The 17,608-nt window shown below is 39.6% G+C and overlaps 1 protein-coding gene across 16 annotated transcripts in view; it reads right to left on the minus strand.

The window, feature by feature from the left end:
• Positions 1-17,608, minus strand: part of DOCK10 (dedicator of cytokinesis 10) — a 121,567-nt gene that overhangs the window by 54,421 nt on the left and 49,538 nt on the right. For all 16 annotated transcript variants that reach the window (XM_017740088.1, XM_017740095.1, XM_017740091.1 and 13 more), the window contains exons 5-14: positions 16,118-16,190; positions 15,671-15,805; positions 15,227-15,361; positions 10,587-10,770; positions 8,875-8,960; positions 6,651-6,734; positions 5,606-5,761; positions 3,788-4,012; positions 2,926-3,048; positions 2,235-2,317 (exon numbers count right to left, since the gene is read on the minus strand). In XM_017740088.1, coding sequence (XP_017595577.1) covers positions 2,235-2,317; positions 2,926-3,048; positions 3,788-4,012; positions 5,606-5,761; positions 6,651-6,734; positions 8,875-8,960; positions 10,587-10,770; positions 15,227-15,361; positions 15,671-15,805; positions 16,118-16,190 — 1,284 coding nt within the window. The remainder of the gene's footprint in view (positions 1-2,234; positions 2,318-2,925; positions 3,049-3,787; positions 4,013-5,605; positions 5,762-6,650; positions 6,735-8,874; positions 8,961-10,586; positions 10,771-15,226; positions 15,362-15,670; positions 15,806-16,117; positions 16,191-17,608) is intronic.

Genomic DNA, 17,608 nt, shown 5'->3' on the forward strand with positions numbered 1-17,608 from the left:
AGCCAAACCATTTTTTCCCCCTGTAGCGCGATAGCCTCATGTGGAAACTTCTGTTTTCAAGCTGTGAAAACAGAAATAGATTTTATACTCCGCTTTTACCAAAGTCAGACCTGAGCAATGTTAATACACAAATAGATGTAAATGAGTGTGGAATTTATATTTTCTCAATGCCCCTCAGCCTGACAGGCATTTAGGGTGCTCTGTGCCTCACAGGGACAGAGGCCACAGCAAACTTCACTCATGTCTGTAAAGACTTCCCTTAGGCAGAGCAAGTGCAGAGCTGCAGCCACAGTTCTGGGCTGAGGCACACACTCCGTGATGCACTTGGGCAGTACAGCTGTGGAACACACAGCCCAGCAGCTGAGAACCAGGGGAGTGGGGCACAGCCCAAATCCTGCTCCTGCCCACTCCCTCTCACCACAAGGCAACAAGGGATTGACGCTTGGGGAATCCTATAAAAGGAAAATACACTTCTTTCAAAATGAGAAGAAAACCTTTCTGTATTTTATTTTTGGCAGGATTTGCTGAAGCTGTGGAAGAATGTTCTAGCCTTCTTTATACGCATGAGTGCCTGGCCAGACCCTAAACTAGTTAAAATCATCATGACACCTAAAGATAGCTACAGCAAGGGCTGAGTTGCAGAACGTTATCATTGATGGTACTGCCACAGAGCACAGGCAGGCAGGCAGAGTTAATAGGAAGCTTCAGGTCAGTCTGGTGCCAAGCCTGCACCACCTGCCATTGCACAGTCTGTTACATGGTAAAAGTGTCTCTATCAACCCATCAATATGATTTTGATGAAAGGTCCTCCAGCTACACAGACATAGCAAATATTTATGAGCATCCTTGAGCTTGGAATGACAGATCAGAACACACTATCAGCCTTTCTCTTGAGCACTCACTTACCTCTCCTGTTCTTACTGGATATTGAGAAAGAAAGTACATAAATAAAAAATAAATGAACGCTTCAAATGGCCATACCTCACTGCATGTTTCCTTCTTTGCCATCTAAGCACCATATTCTAAAATCAGAAGCTTTCCTCTGCACATGTCATGGGAAACTGTGCCCTTCTGGAGCTCTGTGCTCCCCAGAAGAAGCACACACCACAGAGCTCTCTCATAACTACGGGCAATGCCACAACACGAATTTTTCACCCAGCACTTGCTCTTCCTTTTTCCCTACTGAGAGCTTTAGGCAGCTCTCCACCTGGCCTGCTGCTGTGAGAACAGAAGCCACAGAGAAGGAGGAATGTTTTCACTTGGCAATTGAAAGCTTTCCTTTTTATAGGGAATATAAAAATTTATATTCCCTGCTCTACACATGGCAGAAAGAAAGGAGAGCTGTCACAGGGACACACAGGAGGGTCTCCATTAGGAAGCTCTCTCATTCCAGGGCAGCAGTAAGTTGAAGAAATTAAACAACACTGAGAAAGATAAAAGGGAGACGACAGAGAAAGGAATTACATCAAAACTTCAAGGAAGAAAAAAAGGAAAAAAAAAAAGCCATGTTTGCTAAAAGGGGATCAAAAGACACAGGGGTGCCTCAATCTTGAGGTGAGACCAGCAAAAAATTATACAGGAGGAGAGAGAGAAAGAATAAAAATCCATTACTGCCACTGCACTGACCTGCAATAAAACCCAACTGACCTGCCAAATGAGAAAATAGAAGTTCTCCATCACCTACTAACCACAAAAAATGCAAGAGTACCTGAACCATAATCCCTCAATATTACCCCCAAAGCACTTCAAGTCCTTGGTTAGAGTTTTCTTAAAACTTGACAGGCATCATAACAAGAACAGAGCTTCACACCTATGCACCTACTTTCTAGGTGGCCACTGCAACTCTCTTTCAGACCACAATTCTCTTTGCAGGAAATTCTTATGAGAACTGTGACTTTAACATCTCTTTGGCAATTTTTAGCACCCAATGAATGGTGGAGCTCATGATAAATTGATATTTCATCAGCTACCTTTGCTGCTCCCTGGCAACTTCACTACACACCTGAAGAAAAGATTCCACCACAGTAACATTTAATGAGCAAGTAACGGACGTTTAGCTGTGAGAAAAATAGGGCAATGAAACAAAAAAACTGCAGGATATTCCGGGGTCCTGGACCAGAGAGAAAGCTTTGCTTAGCTTCAGGCAGAAAAAGTGGGAAAGAATAAAAGGATAGAAGTCCAAGGGAATAAGCAATAAGATGCTTATTAAAATCATGAAAAGAATGAGTACATACCTCACTGACCAAGCAAATGGCATACGGTATTTCCCCAGCTTGCTGCAGAACTGTTTATTGGATTTTAACACTTTCTGTGCCCACTGCAAAAATGGAAATGTGAATTATTTCATCAATAGCATTCTAACACCTTAAATGGTGCACAAAGTACATGCAAGCTGAAGAGGCTACAGCATCACTACAATAATTTGGCCTGATATTGTTCATAACAAAAGGTTCCAGGGTGGACAGCAGAGACATCACAAGATGAATATGATGCTGCTGACAAATTAAACCCTTTCACCACTCCTTTATTCAGAACTGCATTAAAGTTGTTCTGGTTTTCTGTAATTACCCAATGCAGGTGCAGTGCCTGCTCTCAGAGACAGACAGGTGCCTAGGCCAACTTTGCTCATGTACAAAGTTCCCTAGCTCATAATTTCTAAAAGATTGCTGAAAGAGAATATCCCTGTACTAAGGCATAACCAGCACAGGAATGCACCACAGATGGTTTTGCATGTTGCAGGCAAAATGGAGCTTCATTCATTCAGTCAGTGAACTTGGACATTTGCTTTCTGAAGCATGGGGCTCCCGGGAGCTTGTCCTGTTCAGCAACCACACACTGCTGAGATTCGTCAGTACGGTTTGCGATGCCTTCAGCTTCCAGCACGCAGAAGCTACAGAGAAGGAACTGATGTTCCTGTTACATTACCTTAAAAGAATCAGGATTCTTAATGTAAGGTTCGGCACTGCTGGCAATGTTTCCCGTAAGCACCTTTTCTATTTTTGCCACTAGTACAATCTCAGAGTGAGGATTACTTATGGAGAAAAGAGCCTGTGGATAAAAGAGAACAGTTCAAAAATATACAGCAGTACTGGAGAAAGGAAATACTGCCAGTGCTCTCTGTTCATGGAAACAGTAACAAACCAAATCCAGAAACGAGTATTAAGGATTATTATCTTGATTTATTCAACACAGACAGACGGAAAAGAAAATCTTTGTATTAGTGCTGAAGTCAACTTGTGCACGTGCAGCACCTTGCAAACAGACTGATTCAAGTCAAAAAGCAGTATGACCATGTTAGCATGGTCTAACCTAACTGTTCCTCTCTTGGGCAGCACCTAAAAGCTGGCCTAAATCAGTCATTCCTCAGGGGAATGAAAGGAAGAGAAAAGTAACACATGCTGCTGTTTCAGCACACAGCTTATGGCAACAGCAAGAATGTGAAAGCACTTTGAGATTATTGCAGCATCTAGGCATCTAGGTGTTGGTCTGAGTTGTGATTTTGTCTGGCTCGTTGGAAGAGCTCAGAAAATGGACCCAAAGAGCACAGGAAATATGGGTGGTTTCGCTAAATAAGAGACACTAACTTTTATCACAGTTTTGATTGTAAATGGTCTATACAGGGTTCTCAGAAAGCTGTATATGAGTACAACCAACACATGAAAAAGCATTTTCTTGAAAACAAGAACCACTGGTAGTATACATGACTTCTCCAATGAAAAAGAATACTACTGATCTTTCTAAAGAAGTCACACAGGTCACTAAGCCATGCAAGTCGCACGTGGAGTACCTGTTTGGGGTATTTCAGCCACTCTTCTGGGAACCCTTTGACCTGTGGTTCTTCCATTTCATTTGAGTCAATACTTGAGTCAACTGCACCATTTTCTACTAGACACGAGGAACCTGAAATCATCTGTCTAACCAGAGTGTGGTTCAAATCCACATGAAAATCAGCAGAGATCTTCCTGCCATCCCTGACGTCATACAGTGCCACGCTCACAAAGAAAGGCTCTACCTAGAGAAAATACCAGAAACATAATACAGGGGTAAGTGAGAGAATGAGGGTAAGGTCTATCTTTTAATGGATTTCTGCAACTACAAAAAAAGAAAGTAAACAAATATTTACAAATTATGAGATACATTAAAAACACTCACACACCCCCTTGCCCAAGTTAGTTTCAAAGCATGTGATTTTAGGGGCTTTCTTTTTTTGTCAACAGAGTACCAGAAGAGGAATTGAGAGCTTAGAAACTCACAGAATCAAAAGCAACTGGATAACTAATTATTAGAGTAAATGAATAGAGTCCCAGTAAACACACCGCAGGATTTTTAAAATGCAGATTCAGAGTCATTATAAAAGAGGGAAGAGTGAGTGTGGGCTTTCCAGGGATCGTCAGAAATGCAACACAAAGATGACAAATGCCAGGGGATGGAAAATGTTTACTGGTACAAACACAAAAGCGTGGGTGTATTATTCTGTGGGAAACACATGTTCCATTTTGCTGGGAAACCAGCACTCAAACCACTCTGACAGTGCCCACTTATCCTATGGCAGAGTACCAGGGAATTCAGTCCTGTGACTGAAAGTAACCTTCAGAGAGCATCCACAGTTCTGACAGAATAAATCAGCCTCAGAATAACACCACCTGAGCTGTCCAGAAATCAGAACCTTAAAACTGTGGAGATAAAGAGCAGTGCATAACAGGAACAGTGTCCTATGCTTTTTCAGCCTCTGCAGTGAATATTGCATGCCCTTGGTGCAGTTATCGTGACTTTATTTAAACAGTTATTCCAGTCTGCCAAAAAAAGATATTGATTACATCATGCTGAATTTGCACTCACTGTAGAGGTCATCTTCAAATGAAAAACAAACAAATCAACAAACAAAATCAATGCCTCATATGTAATATATGAAAGTGGAGTTGCTGGGACACTGATGTCTCATAACTTTCCTGCTTCAGAGGAGAACTAACTAAAAGCTATAGACTAACATCTACATCCCAATTTTCCCTGCCCCTTTTTTTTTTACAGTAAGAATAAGCAAAATTTTCTGGTTTGTCCTGTTTTTAGCTGGACTCTTCCACTAGATGAAACATCCTGTCCTTTCTATTTTGCCTTCTCTCCTGTAACTTTATCTGCTTGGTTCCTGGTCTCTCTCAGAAAAAAAAACCAGCAAAAAAAACCCAATTCACCAGCAACTGATATTCAATTACCTCCCTACATAAGTCTTGGCAGTTTAAACTCGTTCTTCTTATAGCAATTGTTAAGAATCCTCAAGGATTTAAACATTTTTGATTCTCCACTGAACTGTAGCTAAAAGTCTGCAATCTAAATCAGCTTCAAAATATCTATTGAAAAGTTAATCAGTTTCATTATTCAGTCCAAAGGAATGGTCAGGGGAGGAGGAGTGAATGTAGTATGCATGTGTGAGACAGCTTTCCTTTCACTTCTCTTTCCAAACCAACACATGTACAGAAAGAGAAAAAAAACCCCAAGCATCAAACCAACAAAAAAAAAAAAACAAAAAAACAAAAAAACCCCCCAAAAAAAACCAACAAACCAAAAAAAAAAAAAAGAGAAAAATCACAGAGAAATAAGAAAAGCTTACATTGGTTGAGGGATCATTTTCATTTTCAGTAACACAGGCCTGGAGATTCAAACTGAGGGATTTGCAGGTTATCAGGATCCTCTTTGCAGGCTTTTCTTCGAATGGCTTTATCACTGAGTCTCTCCCTGGAAACTCCCTTTTCTGAGGATTCAATGCCTAAAACAAGTTGGGCAATTTGTTATATATAGGAAAAAACATCATATTCCAAAACTAAGTAAGCTTTTTAAAGGTCTTTGCAACCACTGAAACACCTGAAAACCTCAAAAGTCACTCTTGGTATCTTCATATTACTACAGTAAATGAGTGTTACTCCCAATTTATAGATTAGGAAACAAACCAAAAAGATTGCCTGAGGACATATATAATGTCAGAGGCAGAATTAGGGATTCAAATTAGATTTCCTGTAATTTTAGAACAGACTTTTTTCTTGTTTACTTACTGTTTCTGAAACTTTAGCTTTTAATCTCCTCATATAGATTAAAAAAACTCACATTTTCAGATTATTAACACCACATTTTAGAATGAGATTGCAGGCATTTCCCTCTTTTCCCATTACTTATATGCCACATTACTATTTCAATTCGCTTAATACTTTGAATAAAGGTCTTGTAGCTGATTGACAGCAGGCTCAAGTTTAAATATACACTGATCCCATTGTTACTTAAGCCTTCTTTTTAAGTAAAATAAAATTTCTATTTAAATCACATCCAGTGCAAGAAATAATGTTCTTTGAATCCTCACATTAAATGTTAAACTTTGCTTTAATGCTTGTTTTAAGCTCATTCAGAGTTTAGCTCGACTGGACTGGGTGACCTCCAGAGGTCACTGCCATCCTCAGCCATTCTGCAGTCAAAGTGTAGAGTCTGTACAGAAATCTCTGTGGACTACAGATAGCTCCCCTCTCTCTTCACAGCTGAAGCCTTGGGTATACCCAGTTGCTTGCTGAAGTGCAAACCACTTTCCTGGCTCAGCTAACCCAGTTAGCTCGTGCCACCTGTACTTTAAAACTTCTAAGAATTGAAAAAAAAAATTTAGAATCTCTTACTGCTATATCAGGATCCAAAGAGAACAGGTTTAGCCGCTCTGTATTCCGAGAAGCTTTCACTGTTTCTTCTGTTTCTGTGATGTACTGTGGTGACAGATAATAAATTAGTTTTCTGCACAAGAACAGAAATCCATAGAGTTTTTAGACTTCTAAATGAGTGATCCATGTTTTCACTCACAACAACATTTCCCATTTCTGCAGCAGTTTTCCCAAAGCATTTCCATGCACACTCTGCTTGTGAAGCAGGGATTTTCAGGCCATGACATACTTTTAAGAAATCCCAAAATAGATCAATTAAGTAATTCAAGTTTTTGTATGTTCACGTGTGCTATCCATCGAGTAAGATACACCAAAATCAATTTAGAGATTCCCAAGATGAGGGAAATAAATCCCCAAAAAACCAGCCCCACAGAAAAACACCTGCCAGGGGAAGGCAGAAAGGGGAGCAGCAAATGGCACTCACACTCACAGGCTGGGCAGACACACAGACTGCAGCGTCACCCAAAGGGAAGGCTGAGAGTCCTCTCCCATCCACCCTCTGCCACAGGGAGGATCACACATACCTATTTCCTTTCTGACAGACACATGCTTAAGTTAATAGCAAGCTCTCTGACAAAACCAATTTCACCTCCTGAAGCTGCCTGGTGCTTTCCTACCCCACCTTCTAAAAGTTTATCCTTATGTCTAACTGTGGTAACTTTTTCCTTGCTATTTAACCTCACTTATCCAATATGTAAAGTAAGCCCTATACATTTCCCTTCCCCTTAAAGATCCCTTTGGATAGCTCTGAATTTTTTTTCTCAGTCTAAACATGCTCAATTCCTTCAATCTTTCTTTGCACTTAGATTTCCCCTAATTTTTAAATTGTTAATCTCTGAAGTTTTAACAGAGTGTCCATCTTTTCTGGTTGCCTAGGACTGAGTACAACCCTTAGTTACCATGGCACAGGATATTCTCTTGTTCAGGTCCCATTCAGTGTCTCACATCTTCCACACCATGACATTGCCAGCACACATTAAGTAACAAGCAGCAGTAGCAGCCCAGCAAGACCAAGAGCTCTACATTGACTTCCTAACATGCACTGCCTGTGGCCTGACCTGAAGAGGTAGGCCCTGATGTGGCTCTGGTAAACTGGTTTAGAGATGGGATCAGCATATTTATCTGCCACAGACTAAGGAAAGGCCACAGAACACTGCTGCAGCCAGGCTTACAGAGCCAGGGTGGGGGAACAGGAATTATCTATATAAAGGGCAAAACAAGCATCACAAAACAAGCTGACCATCTCCTATAGCCTTGCAGGCACCAGTGGTCTTTGAGATATCAGTAAGATACTTCTGAGATATCTGCATCAACTAAATCATTAGAAAGAATCTATCCACAAACAAGATGATCAGACACTTCTGCTGCTCTTAATACATAAACCACATTTTATCTGGTTGGTTGTTTCGTGTTTATTTTGTTTGGTGATCTGATTTTTTTTTCTTTTTCTCATTCTAGGTGACCACTTCACATATATGAATATGATCTACAGTAAAATTCTGTCCTCAATTGCATAGACAGCTTTCAGTTCAAATCTGTGTGAGTAACATCCTCAAACAGCATTTGGCTTTGTAGACAGACAGTATCTACAGCAGCTCACTGGCAGAAGGCTACAAACAGATTGTGCATTCGTTTAAGAGAAAGCAGTGAAGCATTTCCAATCTAGCTTTTCATTAAAAAGCTTCTCAGCACCATCTACAATTATCTCATCCACATGAAGCAGTTTATAAGCTCCAGAGGACAAAATGCCTCCCCCTGGTAGCACACATATCTTTCAGTGAAGTTACAAAAGGCAATGAGCACTTCAGAGCTCCCTTCCTTGCCAGTCACACAGGAAATCTTGGCTCTCCAAGGGCCAAGCTCTACTGAAATGCACTTCAGATGAGCAAATATTTCACACATAACTGCAGGGACCAGACCCTTACTGCCTTCCTGGTCTAAATCAAAATACTCTGTGGAGCACCTGCTCTCTCTGCATCTGATGGAGATTTTCTCACTTAAACAAAAGGATGAGTTGCTCAGAAAGAAGATTATTCCTGTCATTTGTTGTGCCTCTAACAATTTTAATAGACTGTGCTATATTTTTCAACCTTTCACAATATTAATGATTAAGCTATTGGCAGGCATTTTTCACCTAGGAAATTCTTTGCACTAAACTTGTAAAGAAAAACATAACATCCATTACTTTCGCGAAGTCTGGGTGCAAGGTGTTCTCTGAAGAATCTGCCTCTTCTTGAGAGCCATCATAATTCACCAAAACTTCTGCAGGGTCTTGAAGAGAAGAAAAAAAAGAAAACACAAAATGGTTTTATTATTCTTGCTATTACCATTGCGTTTAAAAGATAAAACCCCATATTTCATGTTATTTCTTTTTATCTCCTTCAGTCTCATCAGGCTACCAAATGGAAGCGACACTCATGTAAACCTCTGTCCTCCTGAACCTCATCTCCACTGTTGCCCACTGTATCTTAGTCTATATTTAAGCTTCCAAACAACAGGCCTGACTGCTCAGTGAAACATCCAACACATTCACCCATGACAAATATTCATGCCCATGACAAAGGGACAAATCAGTCTCTTCTGATGCAACACCAAAGGTTTATGTCAACCAAAAGATTTTGGATACCCAGTAAAGGGAGTATTCAGCGAGGCAGGCAGCACCTTACCTGCCCGTTGGGAAAGGGAGGGATGCAGTGTCTGGACTCCATGAGCTGCAAACCTATGGATCCAGAGAATAGCACTAAACACAAGCCCTGTGCTTTACTCAGCTCACCAGGGAGTGCTGTTTTCACTAGGTAACTCCCCCATGTGAAAGAAGTCATTGCAGTCACTTTGGGCTCTTCTTGCCAAGAAAGCCTCATGTCTTTTGACAAGTTAACTCCATAGCACATTCCTGTTGCTTGTTATCAGCTTTTTTACCAGTAGAGACTTCTGTTTTCTGTTAGCCTGTGTTTTTGACCTTTTATGCACATATTTCTTCCTGTTTCATTAATATCCCTTAGGGGTAGGATTTTCAAAAGTACTCCTCTGATTCTGAAGTGCAAGTCTCTTGTGCCTCCAAATTACAAAAACATCTTTGGCTATATGAAGAGTATCCTGTCCTTCCAAAACTAGAACTTATTATAAACATCAGGCTAAAGAGTTCAATTAGCTCTGAACATCCCTAATGTTTGGATGCATGTGGATTCAAAGCTTTGACTCAGCTCAGAGCACACACATTCTACATCTGTATTAAGGTTTCAAGTGTTTTCAGCCTTAGAATTTCAGCTGGAGTTCATCCAAACTGAATGCGGATTTATTATGTGGAGGAATGAGTTACTGCCACACGAAGACTGCAGTATAACAGAGCATCCAATTCTTTCTTCCACAGTGAAAGTATAATATGCAAGCTCAAAAAAGCAAGAAGTAAAAGTCAATAAGCTTTCAGAGAAAGAGCCATATACCACAGCTGGGATTTTTTTTTTTTTTAATTATTAGCTCCAGATTTTTAGAGAAAGCAAAATGCTGGAAAAAGAACTGATCTAACCACTCTCCAGCACAAAACTCTCTTAAACTTTCAGAGTTCCAGGACAGTAAAACACAAAGTACCAGCAAGATCATTGACAGAGAGGACTAAATTTGAAAAAGAGCTGCATATGCAGAATGGAGCCACGTTGCTCCTGCTGACTTTGTAGGAACAGCTTTACCTCCCCCTCCAGCCTTTTGAAAATGATCTGAGGGGAGTTAGCTGACATTGTTCAGGGATTGCCAAGACTGGTGCTGCTTCATCAGAAATCAATAGGTACAGAATCCATTACAGACTCAGGCAGTCAAAATGATTAAATACTGATATGAAGGTTCCACTTTTTTCACTTGTTTAAAAAAAACCCAACAATACAAGAGATTTTTCACTCTTACCAAGTCTCAGGTCAGTGAGATCTGCACTCTTCCTCTCCTGAATTGTTCCCTCTGGATTTATTTGCAGGATTTTGTTAAGAGTGAAAATCCAGTCATCCATATCCTGCTCATTTTCAGCTGCCAGCACAAAGTATGTGAGGTCATTCATTTTCAACTCAAAGGCATGTTTCCTAAGCCTGTTATTCTGTTGGAACAAAAGGAAAATAAAAATAAACACTAGAAATAATACAAAAAGGTACTGAAAAAGTCATCCATAAGATGGATTTGTATATGGCCACTCCTTAAAATGACATTTAAGGGAACTTCAGCGGCTTTAAAGAAAATCCAAATAGTGCAATATTAACACAAATTTATGTCAATTTGTGCCTTTAAGAGCTTCTATGGCCAAACATATGTCCTATATTTAGCCACAGAAATCTAAGATGGACAATACTTCAGAAGGGAATACCTCCCATGTGGAACAATAAAAGACCTCTGGTCACAAAGTGCAGCACTGCTACACGAGTTGAAGCGGTCTGGAGAGAACAGCTCTAAAAATCAAGTCTCTTATACTTTACCAGCACACCAGACACAAAAAAGATAAACCAAAGTACTGCTAAGTCATATAAATATTTGGGGGATAGTGGGAACAATCTTTCCAGAAGATTGCAACAGGACAAATTCCTGCACAGTAACTATTACAATGGGTACTTCCCACGTCTACTTTTGTCTTAGATTTTAGAAACAACTTAGGGGATTTCAACAACTTTTCACAAGAGGCAAAGGTGAGGTATAATGCTGGTCAGTCATTGCAATGCTATCCTTTTCAAGCACAAAATAAGAACAAATGCCCAGTATACTGGGAACAGACTGAGTTCTGAGATCTGTTCTGTATCACCAGATTTTACCGGCAGGAGATGATGAGTCTATCAATTTGTGTCATAAGAATTAACAGGTACTTAGTTACTGAAACACCTCAATAAAATTAAACAAAGTGATGGGATGTAACATAATGTGCTTCATTTCTCAAATCTACCCAGTTAGTGAGGCACATATCTCTTAGTCTTAAGGAAGTAGTTGCATCAATTTCTCTCCTCCTTGCTTGTATCTGAGAGAACAGTAATGCATTCTATTCCCTATTGTTTCACTGAACTTTTAAAGCTGACTGACGATGGACATCAGTGCCACCATTTTGATTTCAATATTCCAGAAGATTGCCATCACTTTGTTGACAGATTTAACCTTGGAGTGATGCTGACAAATGAAAAAAAAAAAAAAATCCACCCCATAACTGGCCATTTCACTCCATTTTTTCTTCCTTAACAGTCTCAAATAACATGACAGTGGTCTCCTGTAGTTCCGCATACTGTAACTATTTTTCTGCACAGTCCTATATGAACAAGTTATTAAGAAGCTTCTAAGACAGATGGTGAGATGATAGTGATATTTAAGAGGAACAGAGGCAAAATCTGAAAGTGATTAGCAGAGGAGGAGGAGAACCCAGGACACTGAGAAGCAAGTTCCATGAACATTTTTTTCCAGCAACAAAGATTATTTAGAAGATTCCTACCCAATCTGTTGCTAATCACTTGCTCCAATTCTTATATTACATGTCATGACCCAGATCAGGAATCACTTAAGACTGAACTACTTCTTCTGGAGCTACTTGGGTCAACAGGGTCAGACAAATCTTGGCTTTTCAAACCGACTTGGGATTGTGTGTGTGCATATATGTGTGCATGTGTGCTATTTTCTATTTCTGCTACTGGAAATTCTCTTGATAGGAAATAATTTTCCTCTGAAGTGCTCTATGAAGGTGAATATTCTTTCAGGGTTATAAATTTTAGTTCTTCAAACACAGGGTAAGAATAGGCTTGGGTTTTGCAGCAATTGGTTTGGGTGTTCACTATTTATCCTGATCCTGAAATCACTCAAATTCTCCAATCATACATTCAAGCTAATGTAAAACAAGGACTAAAATGTCATTAAAACCTGTTACGTATGTATAAAATCATATAACATAAGGGCCTGACCAAGAGCTAGAAGTTGAACAAAACTATGCCAAGAATCTTAGGTAGTGGCCATTCAAAACTTTCAAAGATAGATTATTTGTAAAGTGGATTATGTACACCAGTTCATGCATAATCTACAAAGAAGAATGCTACGTTTCAATTTTACTTCAGATAAGACAAAAGCATTTAAAATTAATGCATTTCTTTTCTATTTTATATACTTCCTCTTATGACAGGGCCAAGATCTTTAAATCAGGTACTGAAACACAAAATGAATGCATTTATTGTCTATATTATGTACTGCCCCTCATAGACATGGCCAAGATCTTTAAATCAGGTACTGAAAGGCTACCAGACATTATCTAATACAGCAATACATCTTGCATGCTGAATCTTAAGAACATCAGGCAGGGCAGGAAAACTTCAATATCCACTTTTCCATCTGCACTTCAGACTTCTGGCAAGCAGATGAGATCTACAGCAAAGTCTTTGTTTTGAATCTAAGGCCAACTATTTTACTTCCTAATCAGTTAACAGGAAAAAAAAACAAGGTACCATTTCTCAGTTTGCTCCTCTACAGAACTCCTTCCATACCTTGACTTCTTATCTTCAACACTTAATTTCAAGTTCAAAAATTTCTTCCAGAAGGAAATAATACAAGATTCAAAAAAGAGACTATGAATGAGCTATAAATGAAACATCAGGCTAAGTCTAATGCCTGGAGGGTCATTCTTCCAAAATAACAGAATTGTTTTGGAAGCACTTTTTATTTTATCTGGAGATGATTCCTCTGGGATGTTTACTACAATTTTGATATTCTATCTCTATCAAACAGGAGCTCAAAGTCATTCATAGAGACTTAAATTATTTATAGAGGTATGAAAACTCATTAAATCACAATGTACATATCACATTTTTTCACTAAAAATTCAGTTTTACCCAACTCTTTCTCCACATCCTCAGGTCTCCCTGTTTATGGCAACTCTAAGCCAGGTTTTGTTTTTGAGCCCTATGATTCCAAGTCCATCACAGACTTTGGCAGCTGATGATATTCACCCTAGTACCCCTTTGGCTAAGAATCTAACTTCTTGCAAGTGAAGATAGCTCAAATTTGTGAATCCCATACTAAACATCAATCAAAGAACAATCACAGAAACTTGTATCTGGGGACAGGCAAGAGGAGAACCCACCGGTCAACCAGTTTAGGACAATTTGAAGGAACACTGTAGATTTAGAAAGCAGTTGTCAAAAGCTCAGGGGGAGGAGGATTTCAAAGCTTTCTTGAGTTTTTTTTGTCAGAAGTTAGTGAAAAAGGGCAGAAAACTTGCAGTCAAGGCATTTCTGTTATCCTGGAGTGTCATGAGAAACAACACAGCAGAATGGACGCCCCTGGGATACCATTAAATGTGTACATAACAACACCCTACAGGGCTGGACTGGAGCTCTGGCTGAGACCCACCTTACAAGCAACACTTGCTGCCACCAGGCAGGAGCAAGCAGCAATTTCTAAACAGGATTTCTCTGTAAGAATCTCCTCTACAGCTTCTGCTACACTTCCAAGCTACCTGTGAGGGTCTTTCAAGCCAATGGATTGACACTGGCAAATATCCCTGTCCTACATGCTTCTCTCCACCCTGTTCTACACCTGTTTGAAAAAAGAGACACCCTTCTGAACAGCACAGGGGAAATGGCCATTGCCCACAGAGCTGGGGACTGTCAGCAAATACTTGTTCCCAGAGTGAATCACTGGGAACTGATTATTTTTCTTGCTCCAAAGGGTTTTAGAGGTGAAGGAGAGACATCACAACCAAGAAAACCTTTTGTTTATCAGGGGTCTTCCCTTGTGTTACCTGAAAGATTTCTTTCAAAGCAACTCTCAAATCAGCCTGCCTGGCACTGTTACCAACCTTTACTGGTTAAGTAAAGTATGGATTAAATAAAAGGCATTTCCTTCTTTAGTGACACAATGGGCTAGGTCAGTCAATAGTCACATACCATTCAAGGTAACATCTTCTTTAGAATGAAACAAAAGCAAAAAGAGAAATATATTAATAGAATGAGAGGACAGGAAGAAGAAGATGGAGGGAAAAAGCTAATGACACTGTCTTAGGGGAACAGTAGGGGAAAAAAAAGGTTAGTTTAGACATTTCTGGCAAACAAACAATAAGGTTCTGTCCTACTTGATGCCATTAAGATTCTCTATCATCTCTAAAAGTGATGACCCTCAAGGAGGCTCAGGATACACAATTAATTTAACACTTGCCCAACAGGTGATGCTTTTTAACCTGAATCTCTTTACCCCACAACAAGCAAGCATGCTCTTTGTAAGCATGAGGTAAAATCTGACATCTCAGAAAATAATTTCAGTGAAACACTCCCCCCCCCCGCACAAACATTTCACAATATTTTTTTATCATGTTTGCCATGGACAAAGAGTGTGTGCATGGTCTGCTACCATAATTCAGCTGTAGTTTTTCGTAACTTGTCAGTCTGAGCATTTGCACCAATTTAAAGAGCAAAACCACTGATGCTTTCATTTCCTGAAACTGCTAATTAGACCATTATTCTGTTAATGAACGTGTTCTTCCACTTGCCTTTTAAAATGCATCCTACACCCAAACCACTACAATGAAATAAACTGGAACTTACCTGTACAACTCCCGTACAAGAATCCAAAAAAATACATCCCTTTGGCTCCTTTGATATTTTTTCATCCTTATAAAAATTCATAATATACGAGTTATCCGACAACTGTGTCAGCTGGAAGTAGCGCTTTTTGAATGACTGAAATGGTGGGAAAGAAGAAGCATGAAAATTGTTGTACTGCAAATTATTGTCACTGATACTTTATTCACAAGGTTTAAATAACAGGTAACTCCTGACTGCACTTCAATCACACTATTTTGCAGACAACTGAAATATGCTGTGAAACTCAGTGCTGCTGAAAGCTGCTGAGCCCCAATATTTTTTATCATTTAAAGCAATGTAATCAAACCTGAGATATAAACAGCTAAATGACAATGGCAGAAAGTGTGCCTCTTTGGGGAATATAAATCCAAAAGGAATAAAGAGAGAATAATGTTGTTTCCTTACCCGAACAGTAATGCTATTGTTTACAGTGCTGTTGAAATTCCCTTTATAAAGCCATCCAGACTTGTAAACTCCTGCTGCTAATCCTCCTCCTCCTCCACCACCACCACCTTTTGAAGATGAGTGGGATGTTGTGTCCTATATGGAAGACATGGTTAATATTGCATGGACTTATTTTCTGAATTCCAAGATGAAAAAAACCTGCAATGTGTGAATATCTACTTAATAATCACCTTTTCATTCCTTTTAAAATAAGATATTATTAATAGCCCTCCCATACACAGGATGACATGAGACAAAGCTGTTCCACTAATTTCAGAGCTATTAAAAATATGAAATACTTTATAGGAGATAATGACCTTCCATTATCATTCTTTATTTGATATTAAAGCAATAAATAACTTCCCCAGCGGAAAAAAACCCAACCCACACCAAAACCAGAATACGTACTTCATCCTTATCCACATCTTCATGATCGATTTCAAAGGAATGTGATGGCAGTTTCTCTGGTCTACATTCACTTCTGGGAGGGGGGGGAAAAAAAGTATTTATTTATTTATCTATTTGTTTATTTATTAAAAACAAATCATGTACCGGCTATTTCAGGGAGGTAACCATCCCGAGCCTCCATGGCAATGTCAGTACACCTTTTGCTATATCCTATTGTTTCCTTTAAAATCACTACACTTTTAAAATACTTTTTTCCTAAGCCACATGTATCTTTATTTTTCCCAAGACTATGAAGCTCTAACAGTTCTATACAAATGATGAAATACCAGTTCTTGTTCTCTTTGCTGCTCTTTCATGACAAAATTTTGCTAATGACTCTTTCTGTTCCCAGACAGACTGTCAGCACAGCACACACTAAGCAATCCCTAGTCTCTCACCCTTCTACTTGCCCATGAAGCAAGAACACAACACCACAAAGCATAAAACATGGTGTAAAAGAGGTAGTGAGAGCTCACAGAGAGGAATTTAAGGAGTAAGAAAGCGCTGAGAAAAACCTCCAAGGAGGAACACACTCAGAGAAAAACTAAAGCAATTGCTAAATATTTTGGTCCTGTCATGCACATGGTGCTGAGCTCTGCCCTGGTGCCACAGCACTGCTGCAGTGGGCATGTTGAGTACTCACTGCCTGCCCCAGGTGCTCAGCATCACACTGCAACTGCTTTCCAAACAGAAAGGGTCAGGATTCAGAAAGAGTAACTCAGAGAAAAATCTTCTACACTATGCAGCCATGTTGTACAACTGAGTGACCCAGCACAGCATGGCCTCAAGCACAACCAAGCATGAAGACCTTCAGTACTGCTGAAAGCTGCTGAGCCCCAATATTTATATTTCTATATGGAAAAGGCCACAGGGAAGTTCAGCACACCCTCAGTGAATGGAATTACTTTAGCCACAGTTAGATCTGGCATTGTAAATGATATTCCTTTCCCACGATGTAAAGCTAAACACTTAACACTCATCTAGTATTCCCCAATACAATGACTTTCTATAAAGGGATTGATATAAGAACATGCTCAGATTTCTGAAAGTAAAACAGCAGATCTCTTCAAACAAAAACCGGTAAAAACTGGGCATCCAGAGCTATCAAAAGTGAGACACAGTAAAATGACAAAGACATATCAGGCCACTTTATCTTTCTTGAAAAGATTTAGTCTCAAACACCAAACTTCATAACATGCATGTGCAAATTAAGGTTGAAGAGGCTGGAAACAATATGAAATGAGGTAGACCTTGAACCAGATCTGTTAAAGGTATGTTAAGCTCAAAAGCCATGGCAGCTTTCAGTAAACAAAATGCAGACAACTCCTGCTATAATTTTGCATCTAAAATTTCAACCAGTGTGGCACCCATAACATTCCTAAGAGACACAAGATCTTGTGTCAGTGTAATCCTCAGTACAATGCATGTGGTTGGGGGGGGGGGGGGGGGAGG

The sequence above is a fragment of the Corvus brachyrhynchos genome, unplaced genomic scaffold (assembly GCF_000691975.1).
Source record: "Corvus brachyrhynchos isolate BGI_N302 unplaced genomic scaffold, ASM69197v1 scaffold1337, whole genome shotgun sequence".
NCBI lineage: Eukaryota > Metazoa > Chordata > Aves > Passeriformes > Corvidae > Corvus > Corvus brachyrhynchos.